At 48.1% G+C, this 13,100-nt stretch overlaps 1 protein-coding gene across 1 annotated transcript in view; it reads left to right on the plus strand.

The window, feature by feature from the left end:
- Positions 1-1,089: 1,089 nt before the first annotated feature.
- PPP4R2 (protein phosphatase 4 regulatory subunit 2) overlaps positions 1,090-13,100 on the plus strand; it is a 28,183-nt gene continuing 16,172 nt past the window's right edge. Inside the window, exons 1-2 of the mRNA XM_032193922.1 lie at positions 1,090-1,360; positions 1,963-2,044. Coding sequence (XP_032049813.1) covers positions 1,327-1,360; positions 1,963-2,044 — 116 coding nt within the window. The 5' untranslated portion in view covers positions 1,090-1,326. The remainder of the gene's footprint in view (positions 1,361-1,962; positions 2,045-13,100) is intronic.

Genomic DNA, 13,100 nt, shown 5'->3' on the forward strand with positions numbered 1-13,100 from the left:
GCCTCAAGCGAGCTGGCCCATCCCTTGCAGCTGCTGCTGCTTTTCCCTCTCCTTTGGACCAGAGGCCCAGGGCATTGCAGTAACTCCCCTCTGTCTGACCACTGCCTACACCAAGGGCCCCAAACTTTTTGTAAGGTCTGTTTGCTTTCACAATAGCATGAACCAAGGATTTTTTTTACAGTATGGCTGTGAGTATGAAACCATAACTACCTGTATTATATATAGAGTTCCTACAGTCAAAGAAGCCTGAAAGGTTCTTGATGTTAGAAGGCATACTCTTAATATATTTTTCTATATGATGAAATTGCCAGCAGAGACCACTAATTCTACACCTGTGCTCAATCCTGATTGCTGAAATCAAGACGAGGGAGCACAGAAGGTTGCTGGCAGCAGGGCTGTGCTTGCCACAGGTGCCAGCTCTGTCTTTTAGCCCTTGTGGTCCCCAAACCAGCTCGTTGTGCTGTGATGGATGCCAGCTGCTCTTCCACCCAGGGCAGCTCTGTCAGAGGCTTTCTGCTTCGTTGTTGCGCTGCTCTTGAGAGGGAGGAGAAGGTGCCAGGGGCCTTGACATAGAGACAACATTGGGACCCCTCTGGGCATTAGGATCCCTCTTGGTCAAGGCTGTGGGGTTGGAGCAGGAACCCTCTTCACCCCCAAACCCAGCCCAGCTCTGTACCAGCATTTTACCTCACAGCACCCCCCCGCCAGCTCCCCTACGCCTAGAACAACAGCCGGCATCGCTGTTTGGCTACCTTACTTCCAACTTTTTGCCCAAAAACGAGCTTTCCCCTTTCCCCCCTGACACAGCCCCGCTCCCCACCGCCCCCACCCCAGCCTTGGGGCTGGAGGCAGCCGCCCGCGGGGCTCTCTCCTCCGGGGGGGGGGGGGGGGGGGGGCTCGGTGAGGACGAGCCCCGGAGCCCCCGCTTCTCCCAGCCGGGCACCGGCGTGAGGCGAGGCCGGTTGGGGGCCGGTTCCCTCCCTCAGAGCCGCGGCGGCCCCGCCTGGTGGCGGCAGGAGGAGGAGGAGGAGGAGGAGGAGGAGGAGGAGGAGGAGGAGGAGGAGGGCGGGCTGGCGGGGCCGCGCACGGGGACGGCCCGGGCGCCATGTTGGAGGCTTGCTGAGCCCGGGTTGTGTGTTTGTGTGTGTGTGTGTGTGTGTTTGTGGGTGTGGGTGTGTAAGGGCGGCTCTGTGTGGGGGTGTTTGTGTGTGTGTAAAAGCGTGTGGAAGAGCCTGTGAGAGACCCGGCTCCTGCGCGGGGTGCGGCGGGGCCGCCGGAGGGCAGCGGCGCCGAGCGCGGCCGGGGGGGAGAAGCCCAGCGCGGATCATGGATGTCGAGAGGCTGCAGGAGGCTCTCAAAGGTGCCGCCGGGGCTTGTGGCGGGGGGAGCGGGGTCCGCACGGGGGCGGGAGGCAGCGGCTGAGCCCTGGAGGGGGATTTGGGGAGCCCCTGCCCCTTCTTCCCTTCCCCGGGGTGAGGGCCGGGGGCTGCTCCTGAGGGGGGAGACGGGGGTCCGGGGGCGGCCTGTGGGGAAGGGGGGGCTGAGATCCTGCCCTGGAGCCCCCCATGAAACCCCCACGAAGCCCCCCGGGCTGTGCAAGGGGCGAGAGGCGGCAGGGGGAGGCCGGGGGCCCCCCCGTTAGGCCCGGGGCTGCCCCTGCCTGGGGCCGTGCCCTGCGCTCCCCGGCCCCGTGCCCAGCCCCTCGGCACCCCCAGCCCCTCACCGGCAGCCCCCCAAGCCCCGGGGCCCTCGGTGCTCGCCGGGGGCCGCTCCAGAGAAGTTGGCGACCAACTTCTGCTGCTCGGCTGCGCGCAGCTTCTCCTGAGGAGAACGCCTGAGCGCGGCTCGGGCTGGGGGAGTTGGGCTGGTTGTTAAAGCAGTTACTGTGGGTTTTAACTGATTTTTTGTTGTTCTGTCCTGTTTTCTTTCTCCGTTCTTCTTCTGTCATCCCCACGCCAACAGACTTTGAGAAGAGAGGGAAGAAGGAAGTGTGCCCAATACTGGATCAGTTTCTTTGTCATGTTGCTAAGACTGGAGAGACCATGTAAGTGACTTTTTGGCGATCCTCAGCTGTACCTTGTAGGATTCCTGCCTTTTAAGTGAGCGAGGTGCTACCTGGATTCTCCTTTTTATGTCTGCAGCGTGATTTTTGAGCTAAACAAGCTCGTCTTGGCTCTCACACTAACTTTGGCCGGGTTAGTTTCGTGTGCTGGTAGGTGGCTTGACCCCAGAGAGGGGATTTCTGTGCAGGCCATGCTGGGGGTACCTCGGGTTTTACTGCTCCTGCCCCACACGGCGCAGCTGCTGCTCGCTGCGTTTGTGTGACGGGTGGGGGGCTTCGGGTGGGAAGTGAGCCGCTGCCTGCCGGCTCTGCAGCAGCCAGCAGCACGGCGTGGCGTGGCTCCACGCTTCCCTCGCAGCTCGCTGTGACGAACACGCAGCCTCAGCCCCTTGGGCCAAGGGGGGAGCCGCCAGGAGGGGAAATCAGGCGGTGTCTTCAGCTGGGGGGGCACCAAACTCACTCCCCGCTCAGTGCTGGTGCTTGTTCGCCTTCCAGCCTGCCGTGACCCTTTGCGGGGCCTTCCCTTTCCCCTCCTTTTCCCCTCTTTTTCCCTTTCCCCTTCCCTTCCCCCCCCCCCCCGCTTTGCCCCCCCCCCCCCGCCGCGCCGTGCTCGCCCCGGGCCGCCCCGGCCCACTTCCTGTGGCTCACAATTTGGCAGGAAGCGGGCGGGCCCCGCCAGCTGCGGCGTGCGTGTGCTCACTATGTGGCAGCCGGCCTGCCTCTGCCCCCGCGGCCTGGGGACGGGGACAGGGGACAAGGGATGGGGACAGGGACAGGCCCTGCGCTGGCTGCCCCCGCCGTGGGGCTGTGCGATGCCTTCTGCAGCCCCTCCAGCCCGTGCCAGCGTTGGTTCTGTTGCTGGCCCTGTGCGAGCACCGAGCCCTGAGCTGCACTTTGCTCTGGGAGCAGAGGCTCAGGCCCTGGCGCTGGGCCTGGTGCCGTGGGGCCTGCTGGCTGCGCCCTGTGCGCCCGCCCCGCTGCCTCCTCGGGTCCCTGTCACCCACAGAGCCTTTATGCTCGGAAATGTTTTTCAGGCTGTTGTTTTTTTTTCTTGTTTCTGCCACCAATACGGGTATTCCAAAGCGGTTTTAAAAAGTGGCTGTAAAAGAGCGTGTCCTTTACAAAATTCCTCCCCGGGTAGAACTTGGAGTTAATTTAAACTTCGTTTTATTTCCGTTGGGAAAACCTAGATTTAAAAAAAAAATATATCGTTTGATTATTACAAACTGTGGCTTAAACCTCAACAGAAGTCAGCAGGCGCTCCATGCAGGCCCTGGCCTTTTATGTTTTCACTATTTTCTTTAGATTTTTTTCCTTTTTTTTTTTGTCTGTACCACTTTTGCAGTGTTCTCAAACCTTTCAGTTCCATTAAATTGTTTTTAAAAAGCGTCAGACGTGAGCAGCAGCAGCGTTCAGTGTAATCTGGAGACAGACGTGGAAATGCTGTTCCAGTACATTTGATTTGCTTCCCATTACCTGTTAAATTCTATTTCTTTGGATAATATGCTTCTGTTTGCAATAACGTGTTGTGCGTCAAAGTATCAGGAGGAAATTAGTAAAAATTAAAATCTCATCGTGGATATTCGTGTAAAGACTGGTGGCTGGTAATACACATTTATAACAGCCTGCTGTATTTTTAAGCTAGTACCTCTTGAGCACTGTAATAGAAGTGTTGTAAGTGTTCCTGAACACAGAGCTACTAGATGTGTCAGTTCAAAATGAGCTGAATAGTCTTTATTTCATGTTATGCAAAAATAATTTTATTTAATAGAAATCCAAAACAGTAAGGAGTGGATTGTCTGGGAAGATGAAGTCTAAGAACATGATTTGTAGTAATGTTAGTTGGGATTTTTATGGATTTCAGAGCTCAGTTTGGAAAAAAAATAGTGATTAAGTTGGGTAATTGCACAGTTTGCAGACTTACTGAAAAACAATAGGTCTTATTCAGCCACAGCCTGTTCCTAGAGTAACAAACAAAAAGTACCCACACAAGTGAGGACCAAGGCAAATAAGGACAAGTGAAACGTGAAGTATTTTTGCTTTGAGTTATTGTTTCTGGAGGCGTCACATAGTGCTCGGGGAGGTTCGCTCTGCTCTGTAACTTGCTCTGACGACTGCTGGTTGTGTTCTGCGGGCTCCATCCTGGGTCAAAACACAGCGTTCTCACTCCCCATACCTTTTCCTGATGTAGTTGCAGCACGCCTTGTAAAATAATTGATAAACTTAGGCTGAAAGGATGCTAACAAAGTAAACAACCATGATTTTTAAGGTTCTCCCAGCAGCGCGATCACGGCATACCGAACTTGCTCGACAGACTGGAAGCCCAGTCTGACTGCTGTAAGGCCACGGGTGCCTCCCTGCCCCTGTTTGTTTCAAGGTGCTTATTCACCTCCGGGAGTTAAGAACAGGTACATGCAGGTTCAGGTTAGGCTGTAATTTTACCCTTGTTTCTCTTGGCAGCGGTCTCGGCGAATACAGCCCTTGTGTCACTGCCGCGCTTGTGCTTGTTCAACTGTTTATGTAGCTGCGTGGTAACCCAGAGCAGGGAAGTGCTCGCAGTTGTAACTTTCTTCTTGGCAGTAGGGCTCGTAGCAGGGGTCAGTTCCCAGCCCCAGCTCGTCGTGCCCGTGTTGGCTGGTATGGCAGCACCGCAGCTGCCAAGGCGGTGCAGGGGAGGGACAAAGGGTGAGAGCCGTGTGAGCCATCAGTGCAGCCGTGATAAGGCTCTCTGGAATATCTTTACTAATAAAGCCTTTTCTATTTACACTGAAGATTTGGAATAAAAATGTTGCTAAATTTGGTCACCAGCGTAAGCTTGGATGTTTTATCAGTACCCCGCAGGAAAAGTGCGATCATACAGCCACCTGTGTTAGATTCATCCGTTTGAAGTCTCAGACTATCTTCGTGTGCATAGTTAACCATTCACCTCATTGTTTGCGAGATTATGAGCAGCATTTACAAAAGCCAGTCCAAACTTCCTTTGTTGTATCTCAACAGAAGCAAAAAATGGATTGCTTGACTGCTTTGCAGTAGGTGGTTGCTTGACTACTTTGAAAGTTTGGTTTCCTCACAGTTAATGTGGTAAGACTTGAGCCTCAGGTGAAATGTAAGGTATACAGCTCAAGCCTTTTTAATCCTGTGTTGAGTTTTAGGATTTTTTTTGAAGGAGTTATATATTCCTTAATTGACGTGACTTTACTGAGACATTAGCATGGGTTTTCCTTGGCGAGACCAAGGAGAGTCAGGGGAGGATCATTACAACGTGCTTTTCTATAGATTGTAAAGGATCAGCATGACTTGCAAAACTGAATAAGGGGAAGAGATGAAATTTGTTACTCTTAATATCTCCCTGTATCTGAAAGACTTCTTTAAAAACAGGATATGTTTTTATGCTTTTATTTTTTGCATAAAAATTACTTTTTATCTTTCTATCTATTATTTCTAAGGTATAAACAGCTTTAAAAGGTGGTACAAAAATTCACATCACTGCAACACTAGAAGCAGAATACAAAAGTGAAGTACAGTTTTTATGAAGAATTATGACAAAAATAGAAATGAAAATCACTGACCAGTGTCTTGTCTCTAAAATGTTCTCTTACCTTTTAGGAAGTTATCTTGGATGTAAAATCACTCTGCCCCTTCAGGAGCTAAAAAACATTTATTTTCTTCCTTCATAAAGAGAATCCAATTTGTTTCTTACTGGAATTTTCTTTTGTTTCTAAAGTTAAAAATAAAATGTAGAAAACAAATGAGATCAAAAAATCATTTGTCAATTCTTTCCGAGTTTCCCCTGTTCTTGCCCTAGGGCAGGCAGCTTACAAAGCACAGCTTTAACGTCTTTCTGAAATGCAAGGTGTAATACAGGTCCTTACTGACAGCGAAGGAGTGCAGAAAGGAGTAATAAGGTACCAAAATCTGGAGAAGGGCAGTGTATATGCAGCAGTGATGAGCTAACATAGTTCTCTGTTTAAGCAGAGAATACTCGGCCTGGCCAGAGCGTAGGGTAGTTACCCCAGCTCGTGCCCTGGATGCAGAATAAAGCCATTGAAACACACTGACTGCACATTCCTTTGTGTAGACAAATTCTTTGCTCCGAGTTTTCCTAGAAGATGTGAAATCCCAGTCCGTACCTCCTCTGAGGCTGAGGACACAAGTTGTCACCTCACTGGTTCCCTGGAGGGTCAACGTAACTGCGGTTCTGCAATGTGTCTAGGGTGAAGCTAAGTTCGTGTGGTTGTAGAGCAAAGAGGAGCACCTGCAGTGTGGCCGTGGGCTAACAGTTGGACAGGGCTCCTGCAGGGCAGCCGGTCTGACCCAGGGGAGCCAACTCCAAGGTCAGACCGGGTTGCTCAGGTTTCATTTCAGGTGCCCCGATGTGGCACGGCCGTGCTCCATTCTAGAGGCAGGATTTGAGGTTCAGACCCCCCCCAACCGCTGCTCTGGGGGCCGGCTGCCCGCGGGGCCTGGAGCTGGTAAGGTGCCGAGGTGCTGCGAGAGACGGCGCTCTGTGTTTCGCTGAGGTCCCGTGAAGCAGCTCTCTGCTGAGTCGTTCCGTCACAGTCAGTTCTCTCCAAGGTAACATCATGGGGCCTTTGCAGCCCTTTGATGCTGTTTCATGTACCCTGCGTAGGGGGGTGTATTTTCTGACGGTTCCTTTTGAGTATAGTTCTTCAACTTGGATCCCTCCAGTTTTTATTTTGTGATGGCGATGTAATACTTGCTCATCTGCTGAAGAGGTGCGAGTGGAGATGGTAGCAGTGAATGCACACGGGAATAAATTCCTAATAAATTCTTAGCTTTAGTGTTTTAGGGATGTGTTCTGACCTTTTGTGCAGTAATTTGTTACAAATATGTAAATGTTTATAGCCATGTTTCCTTTAGCTTATTTAACATGCTGAAGTCTGATTTTTGTGCGAAGAATGTTGGGCTTTGTTTAACTCTTAGTTTTGTTGCTTAATGTGTGAATGATAGATTTTTTTTTTTTTTAGTAGTTTGGAAATCATGTTCTGATTTGGAAGCAAATCATTATCTAGAAATCTTTAAAACTAGTGGGGGAATATAATTCCTTATGAACTCTTAAAAATGATCTAAAGCGATTCTCAGTTTTCTGCTGTAATAAACAAGGTAGTATGCTCTGAGAGGAGCCCGTGTGCCATTGTGAGCGTTGGCCTCTTCCATTTCCACGGTCACCAGTGAGGCGAGAGGTGTGAGTAAACTTCCTCGTGTTGCTTCCTGCTATTATTCCCCATCCAGTCCCACTCCACTCATAGTGCATTTTCTTCCTTGGAATCCGCTCGTGCCCCCAACGGGCTGGAAACGTGGTTGAAAAGCCTGCTGGTTATCTTCCTAAACGGTGAGAGACAGGGAGCTGAACCCAACCTGTGTTACACCATCATGTGTGTATCGGATGTGCAGTCGGGGTGCTTCAGAGAAATCCTTGCTAGGTAGATGAAATCCCTCGCTCCTGCAGGGACTGCGTGCTGTTCTGTTTTATTTTAAATGCTATGTGCAAGCAGATTTTCCTTGGTGCATCCATCGTCGTGTTCTTAGCAGCAGGCTTTGTGCAGGCAGTTCACTGCTGCTTTGCACAGAAAGCCACCCCGCCGTTACTCTGCACCACTTAGCACAGTTGCATGTGCTTTTGACCATCACCTTTAATTATTTTCTGTTGTCTTTCTACTCAAGCTCAGTCCTGCACTCCTTATTCCTCTCTCAGTTCGTACCTTTACCTCTTAGTGCTATTTCATCACATCTGCAGTGCCTCTTTTATCTCTGTTTTCCATTGAGCCTCAACTTGACTGTTTTGTGGTGGCTTTGCTCCTTGTTATTTAATGTAAGCACTTCCCCAGACCACTGGGGATTGTCCTACTCTATATTACACTTTGCAGAAGCAGGGATGTTTATTTCTGGTTTGGTCCTGAGCCTCACTCCTCCTGCCTGCAGGTTTTGGGAAGGTTCCTTCTTGATGGGACCCATTGTGGGGAGGGAGCAAGGTGCTGGAGCCTGCAGGAGGGAGGGTGCAGAGCAGTCTGGGCGGCTCGGTGGTGTGGTGGTTTATCTGGTTTGTGCCTAAATGAGGCTGTTGCTGCTTTTCTGCAAAGCTGATGTGCCGGGCAGGTCTCACAGGTTCAGAACTAATGCTGCCTGAAGACAGCTACGAGGTTTCAGGAGGAGTAGAGCAGCACCCTGGTAAGATGGCTGTACCCGATGAGGCTTTCTGCTTGGAAGTGGTAAAGCAGTGCAAAAACACCTGCTGGCTGTTTACTGGGTCAGAGGGAGATGGCATACACTGTCTCAGCCTAGGCTTGGTGTGGGAGCCAAAGTGCCTTGCGTAGAAGTCATTTGGGTGTCTTCTGTTCTTGGTTTTGGAAGGAATTAGCACCAGAAGCACAACTCACTTACACTGCTTCCAGGCCTGAGTGAGGTCTGTGTTTTTGTGGAATGAAGCACAAACTGACGAGCACTGCGCTACAGTGCAAAGGAGGTTCAGCTCCAAAAGCAGTTGTGCAGGGCAACTTTTCCTTTATCTGTTTTCCGAGCCTTATTGCTCAATACAGTCCAATTTTGACAGTATTATCTCAGTGGGATCTGCTGCTCTTGTGAGCAGTAACCTGTGGATCTCTACACGTCGGTCATTTGCAAGTTACACTTACTGGGTGAGTTACAGAATTTTTTATTTGCTCATTCTATGCAAACTTGTGAAAGCTGGAAGGATTTCAGTGCCCTGTATTACTAGATATGCGGAATTTAGTTTGTTTATGGAAGGGGTGATACATATGTGATTATCCAAACATTAAAGTTACATTACTCAGAATGATTTTACTTAGGAGGCAGCTTCTGTAGAGATAGTAATTTTAGGTGCAAATTCAGGAAGACTTTAAAGTACACTTGGGTTGTTGCATAATAGTTTGCTTAAATTTGACTCCTGGCCTTCTGCTGAACAAGTTTATTAAGAAAGTGCAATCTCTTTTATGTTCCTGTACTCCCTGCATCAGCTCTACACTCCTGTCAGTGTGTTGTGCCCTTGCCTGATGGATCGTTTTCCTGCAGAGTATCTGTTGTATGGGGTGCACTCTGAAGAATGGTATGGGATTCCTGCAGAATCTTGATGATACAATGCACAGCATCACTTCTGAAACGTGCCTTAGGGAACATTAATCTTCAGTGAAAGTTTATTTGAAATAGAAATGAGGAAAAGCTGGGAACAATGTAAGGAATTGTTAGCATTGACATCATTATGGTTGTCTAAATTTAAACAGAATGTCCAGTTGTGTTAAAGGCAGGTCTGGGCACTGTGTAAGTGGTTCTCAGGAGGTGTTTTGACACACAGACAAAGCCTGACTGCTGTTGCTGCTCTGCTCAGCCAGTGCTGCTCACATCCAGCTGTGGTTATTTGTGGAGAGCAGCTGAATATCGGTGTCCTTGGGCTGTGAGGGACTGGCACTTGGGAGAGGGAGAAGTTGGGCACACCCCAACTGCAAACCTCTGTGCTAGTGCCTTGGTGTTCACAATGCTAAGGCTGGTGTGATTGTCCCTTACTTGAAGGTTAAAGAACAACAACGAAAATTCAAAAATGAGGTCACTGAAATCATGCCTTTTTGAAGCAATTATTCATGGGGTAGTCTGTTGTAGTGATAACGGAGCCCAAGTCTTGAAAAAGAAAGTAGCTAAGTCATAAATATGTTAATATACGCTCCGTGCTGCTTAGATGGCAGGACTTTGCTGGTTTTTGATGCTCATCCAAAAGTCTGGGTGTGTAGGACTTGCAGCACTGTGTAGTTGGTGAGTACTTCATAGGAACATCGATATCTGAGGTAATCGTTCTACTTGTAATAAAACTTGAGATTTATAATAAATTTTATGTGAATATGTGCATAACTGAAATTACACGAAGGAGAAATCAAAGCAAGGTCAGAATTTACACAGTGCAGAAGCCCATAAATGGGATGTTTTAGCAAATATATCAGTTTATTCCTATCAGCCAAAGAATACTTAAAATTTCAAGTGAAAGAGGGAAGTGTAATGAAAATATCATCTCCTTTTACTTTTATCTTCATAGATAAGCCACTGCCTGTGGCTTGTGGAAGTTTTGGAGGCTTGCAGTTACTGTGTGCGCATTGCTTTCAACTCCACTCTAAGGGATTTGTTTCCTAAATGAAGAACAATCAATCATTTTTTTTTCCTCTTGTTCTGTGGTCATTTTTTTGCCTTTAAAATAAAAAAAATAAGAGGTAGTTTGGTTTGTTTGTCTTTAGATAACTGTATTACGAAATACACTTTCCCGAGACGAGCAGCTCAGGCTTTCTGTTGTGCACAACAGCTGTATTCTGTTGGAGTCGGTTGAATATTTATCAGCAGAGATCAGAATTAGTCCCTTGATGATTACAGATAGCACTTTAATGCCTTCGTCAGCTGTCTGTTTCCACAGCTAAGTTTTAGTCTCTGTTGTTCCTGGCAATAACAGTAGTAATTCGTAAGTAGTAGAGAGGTGAGCGCTCACCACCGGGGTAGGTGCACCTCTAATGTATTCCTCTTTCTGTGGTTCTGGAGGGAGCTTGTCAGGCTCGCCAAGAAAGAAGGCAAGGGCTGTATTTAGGCTGCCAACAATGAGTGAATGGAGATGGAACAATACCTTTTGTGCTTATGGGAAATAGCAGTTTTCCCTCTTTTGAGCTCTTCGGTATTTTTTTTCCCTTTAAAATGAAAGGTAAAACGAGGTCAAACCCTACTGAAGATAACGTGAGAGCGTTTTAATTTTACAAGAGTTAGGAGGTGGGGGTGCTGGCTGGACACTCCCCCATGAAGAGCGTTTGCCAGCGTTTTCCTAACAGCAGTATGCAGCAAAGCACCGTGTTCCAGCACATTCACAGTGCCCTATCACCTACAGTTTAAAGCCTACCGCTCATTCAGGAACACCGAAAAATAACCCAGCACTTTGGGAACTGCCCTGTTCCTTCTGCTCACGCTGTTTCTGTTTTGGTGCACGTGTCCTCAAGGCTGTGGGAGAGCACGCCATGAAGTTTGCTACTGGCACAGGGGTTTAAGCTGGGTACGTGATTGCTGGGAGCACTTCATTTTCTGCGCTTTTTGGCTTTTCAAATAGTTTCCTAGAGCAGAATAGGAAAGGAATTAACTTGTCTTGGGTGAGAATTTAATTTTACTTCTGACAGCACGGGAAGATTATTGTGTTCTGCAGGGTGTCTTCATCTTCTATGAGCTCTGGAGCAAAGCATAAAAGAGAAGAAAATTATTGAAGTTGGCAAGTTATTTCACTTCAAAAAACACCTGTTTCCTACTAGCAAATCTCAGTGGGAATGTAATCTAAATCAACAATAATTGGGGGAAGCTAATATGAGAGATATGTCTCTTGTTAGAAGTTAAGAGAAGTCCTCTGAGATTGCCCGACAGTTCTTTCATTCTGTGTCTTGGGGACTTCATGCTGAAATCAGTTGAGCTGAATAAGAGGGGTTTGAGTGCATCCTAAATACAGCATATTTAGGATGTCCACCATAGAAGAAGGATGGAGAGGGAAGTGCTCCTCGCTTCTGCCTGGTACTAGGCTGTGATGTTTCTTTATGGCCTGTTCAGTGAACAGAATCGGTAGTGGATCTGCTTTGGTTTTCCTGTGCCTATTATGTATGTGCTGGTATGTAGCATCTCTCCAAAACATCTGGCATCCTCTTAAAATTTAAACCAAGTGAATTTGCAATGAACTTCAGCACTGTGAAATCTGAGGACAGCCATCCCACCGGGACTCCTGGGATTCTTAATGTTTTAAGTACGTAGTTAAGTCTCCAGAAGCTTAACATCCCTGCAATATAATGGTGTTATTAATTACACCTATAATCTGTGAAGCAATTCCAGCAAGGTTTATGCAATAATTGCAGCACCTTCATGCCAGGGGGTAGCCCTATTTCAGGCAATACTGAGTTCTTCCTCCTGTGCTTCTAGTTAATTTTAGGTGTTGTCCTGGCTTACCTTCCATGGCTCTTATGGAAATTTGTAACTTAAAATCCTGTAGAGCTTAGAGGAAGTGTGTAAGCCATGTGTAACAGCTTAGTTTTCAATCTGATATGTTAATAGAGGTGCAGAAAAGGGAGATATGTAGCTTTCTGTAGTTTTCTTAGGCACTTCTGGAAGCTTTCACTCCAATCTACATGTAATATCCAAGGCATGTAGCACTGGTGGGGATCCCCTGAGTTTTTATGTATTTTTTTCTGAAAGCAGCAGGGAGAGCTCTGTGTACCTGGCAGAGGCAGGGGCTGTGCAGGTACAGCTGCCCTCCTTGGCTTGGTCTGTGCCCTGTCAGTCCGTGTGTGTGTGTGTCGGCCTCTGCACTGCCAGATTTTAGCCTCTCCATTTGAGTTTCCCCAGCAGCCTTTCAGATTTCCTTGCTACTTGCTTTTTAGTATTTGTCAAATTGTGCCTGAACAACTCTGCTGAATACTTCAGTCTTCCTGCTCTTGTTGAAATTTCGCATCTCCCGAAGTGCCTGTCCCAAAGGGCAGCAGAATGTGATGACAAAACTTGTCCAGTGGTAGGAAGCAAATAGGTTTTGGAGGTGAGAGAACGAACTGCTATCTGAATACTGCAAGCTACTGACAGGTGGTTCTCCCGTCTCACTGTAAGCAGGGCAGTACGGGGGAAGGCTGCTTTCTCAGGCTGATCAGCACAAATATTTTAAGTACGTGGGACATAAGGGAGTTGGGGGAAGTCTTTTTGCATTTTGACTGCTTCCCTTTCTCTGTTCCCAGAGAGTGGGAGTGATGGGATTAGATTATTTCTGTGTAAAATGCAATTGTGTTTTTGCTGTGCATGTTTGGAAGGATGAGTTCTGCACAAATCGTGTTAGCAGAGAAGCAATCTTATCTTGCAAGGAACTTCGTGCTAGTAATTCCTTTAAATCAAGGCCCAGCATCGGATTACTCGAGCTGCTCTCTGTCTGAGGTCACCTCTGTCCCTTGTGCTGTTTATCAAATAGGTCTGGTGGATTTCTAAAGCTGGGTGATTGGCAAACTTGTGTTGCTCTGTGGTAATG

This window comes from Aythya fuligula, chromosome 10, assembly GCF_009819795.1.
Source record: "Aythya fuligula isolate bAytFul2 chromosome 10, bAytFul2.pri, whole genome shotgun sequence".
In the NCBI taxonomy this organism is placed as follows: Eukaryota; Metazoa; Chordata; class Aves; order Anseriformes; family Anatidae; genus Aythya; species Aythya fuligula.